The sequence below is a fragment of the Lycium ferocissimum genome, chromosome 6 (genome assembly GCF_029784015.1).
Source record: "Lycium ferocissimum isolate CSIRO_LF1 chromosome 6, AGI_CSIRO_Lferr_CH_V1, whole genome shotgun sequence".
Lineage (NCBI taxonomy): Eukaryota > Viridiplantae > Streptophyta > Magnoliopsida > Solanales > Solanaceae > Lycium > Lycium ferocissimum.
In genome coordinates this window covers 19,178,140-19,181,309 of record NC_081347.1, presented here as the reverse complement: position 1 = coordinate 19,181,309, position 3,170 = coordinate 19,178,140, and the positions used below count along the sequence as shown (strand labels likewise).

The following is a 3,170-nucleotide window of genomic DNA, read 5'->3' as shown; positions in this document are numbered from 1 at the left end:
TCTAGAGTTCAATTCCGCAAATAAAATCAAGATTTCAATTTCTAGTTAAAAGCATTTAATTGGTTGTAAGCAAGAATTGAAAATGGGGACCAATGAAGAACAAGATGCTTAGATATTGAATGGATTGAGATGTGAAGGACACCTGAACAACAATCAGACTCCGACGAACGGTACTACCAATCAGAACAGTCAAAATCAAGGAGTTGTTACTGGTATGGATCAGAATCACCCTCTTTTCTTGAATGCAACTGATATAAGTGGCATATTGATAATTTCATTTCAATTGACTGGACATGAAAACTATACATATTTTTATAGATCTATCAGATTAGCACTTCTTGGTAGGAACAAATTAAGTCTAGTAGATGGTTCTGCACTAAAAGAAAGTTTTCCTGATGAGTTGCATTATCAATGGGAGCGTGTCAATGCTATATTCTTGTCCTGGTTAATGAGTTCTATTTCTAAGAGCCTTGTTGGTGGTGTTGTATTTGCAACTAATGCTCAAAGTGTATGGAAAGATTCGAAAGAAAGGTTTGATAGAATTGATGGGTCAAGAACCTATAGTTTACACAAGGAAGTTGCTACTTTGAGTCAAGGAACTGCATCAATAGCCACATACTATTCAAGGATGAAGGAACTGTGGGAGGAATTTGAAGCTATGACTCCTGCCTCTAACTGCAATTGTGAGAAGTCTAAAGACTATGTGCAGTTTCTACAAAGACAAAAGCTATATCAATTTTTAATAGGGTTGAATGATTCATATCAATAAGCAAGAAGTCACATATTAATGATTAACCCCTTGACTTCTGTTAATCAGGCATTTGCTATGGTAATGGGGATGAGAATAAAAAATCAGTTATAAATTTGAGTCATCTACCTAATTCTGTTATGTCAATGTGTAATTTGAATCAGTTGCTATGTACACAAAGGGTGGTGGTAATCAAAAGTTCAAGAAGAACTACAACTTGATATGTGAGGTGTGTAAGATTAGAGGATACACTAAAGACAATTGCTGGAAAGTCATAGGTTACCCTCCTGATTTTAAGTTCAAGAAGAGAGGGAGAAGAACCAGTAGTGCTCATAATGTGTTTGCTCACAAAGTGGATACTGGTACACAAAATCAGTTCATATAGAGTCAAGGTTTAAATGGGAAAATCAGTACTGAGGCAACTAGTTCAGGACAAGGAAACAACAATCAAGGTGTTGCTGCTATACAGCTGGGCAATACTTTCTCAAGAGAACAATATGAACAGATTCTGAACCTGCTAAATACCCCTTCAGTCACAGGCAACTCAAATCCCAGCTCATCTGCAAATCTAACTAGTATACTGATGCCCTATTGTGATAGTAAGTATGATAAGAATGATGATTTTACTGTGTCATTGCTAAGTTCTGATAATAATAAGGATAGCACTGTCTTGCTAGTATCAGATAAAGGAAAATATTGGATTATTGACACAGGGGCCTCAAATCATATGGTTTGAGATATAACGATGTTAAACAAATCTACAATTCTGGAAAATAGTAATCCAAAAAAGGTTTATCTACCTAATGGAAATATATCATATGTGACTCACATAGGTGCAAGTTCCATTTCTGATGAAAATATAATCACCAATATGTTTCATGTTTCACAGTTTAAATACAACTTGCTTTTAGTGGCAAAACTAACCAAGGAATTAGGCTGGTTTGCTTTCTTTTTCCCTATCTTTTGTGTATTTCAGGAGCTCTTCAGTGGGAGGGGAAATCAATTGGTAAGGAAGACAATGACTGATACTTGCTGCTGAATAAGGAACTAGGAAGAAATCTTAAACATCTGAACTTAGCTGCTAAAACTGTTTCTGCTGATATAGACATTAGTCTTTGGCACAAGAGATTAGGCCATACTTCTTCTTCAATTCTAAAGTTGATATTTCCTGTTAATCTGCAGTCAATTACTAGTGAATTACAAAAATGTAGTGTATACCCATGTGCAAAACAAACTAGAAACAACTTTCCTGCAAGTAGTATTAAAACAGTTGCTACTTTTGATATGATTCATGTAGACTTATAGGGTCATTATAAAACTGCTACATTTGATGGTAATAGATTCTTTTTGACAATTGTTGATGATTACTCAAGAATGACTTAGATTAGTTTGCTGAAACACAAATATGATGTATGTGTAGCACTACAGAATTTTTTGGTTTTTGTACAAACTCAGTTTCGAAAACCTATTAAAATAGTAAGGTCTGATAATGGCACAGAATTTGTCAATTCTATTTGTGATAATTTGTTTAAGAAACTTGACATAGTACATCAAAGGACCTGTCCTTATACCCCTCAGCAAAATGGGGTTCCTGAGAGGAAACATAGACATATATTAGAGGTTACAAGGGCAATTAGATATCAAGGAAAAGTTCCAATAAAAGTTTGGGGACACTGTGTTTCTACAGCTGTGTACTTGATCAATAGAATGCCTAGCCTAGTTATTAACAATCAATTTCTATTTGAGAGACTGTATAATATGAAACCATCACTTGGTCACCTTAAAGTCCTAGGCTCTCTATGCTATGCTAAGGTACTTCAAGAATATGACAAGTTGATGTCAAGGACCAAACCTGCAGTGCATATGGGGTACTCAGAAACTCAAAAGGCTTATATTTTATATGATTTGTCTAACAAGTATTTCTTTGTGAGCAGAGATGTTTCATTTAGAGAAAACATGTTTCCTTTTGATCAAGAATCTAGTTCTACACCACTGTTTGTAGATCAGTCACAAGATATTGGAATCTTGTGTGAGGAGGAGTACCATCAGTTCATATTTCAACAAAGTACAGTACCAACTCAAATACAAGAAACTCTGAATTATGATCCTCCTAGTCAAGACCACCCTGATCAACCTCAATCACCTACGGCTGAAATTCATCCAATACCAGCTTAACATGAACCTATCCTAGTCCAAAATGAACCAGTACCAAATCAACCTAAACCAGCTTCACTACAAATAAATAATTCATCTCAAATAAATGAAACCAGAACTTCTGCAAGAGGCAAGAAGCCTCCAATTTGGATGAAGGATTTCATCTCTCTGAATGTTCATCAAGATATATAAGCTATAAAAAAAAATATATAAGCTACCAGCACCACCACCTACACCTACTTGTCAGGCCTATATAGTTGCTACTTTC

General features: G+C 35.2%; 1 protein-coding gene across 1 annotated transcript; it reads left to right on the top strand.

Moving 5' to 3' along the window:
• The first annotated feature begins 214 nt into the window (after positions 1 to 214).
• On the top strand, positions 215 to 2,923 carry LOC132061188 (uncharacterized). The gene is made up of 7 exons (XM_059454044.1): positions 215 to 683; positions 818 to 829; positions 913 to 1,110; positions 1,282 to 1,478; positions 1,638 to 1,754; positions 1,931 to 2,041; positions 2,204 to 2,923. Exons 1-7 carry the CDS (start codon positions 215 to 217, stop codon positions 2,921 to 2,923), a joined length of 1,824 nt encoding a protein of 607 aa, XP_059310027.1.
• Positions 2,924 to 3,170: the final 247 nt, after the last annotated feature.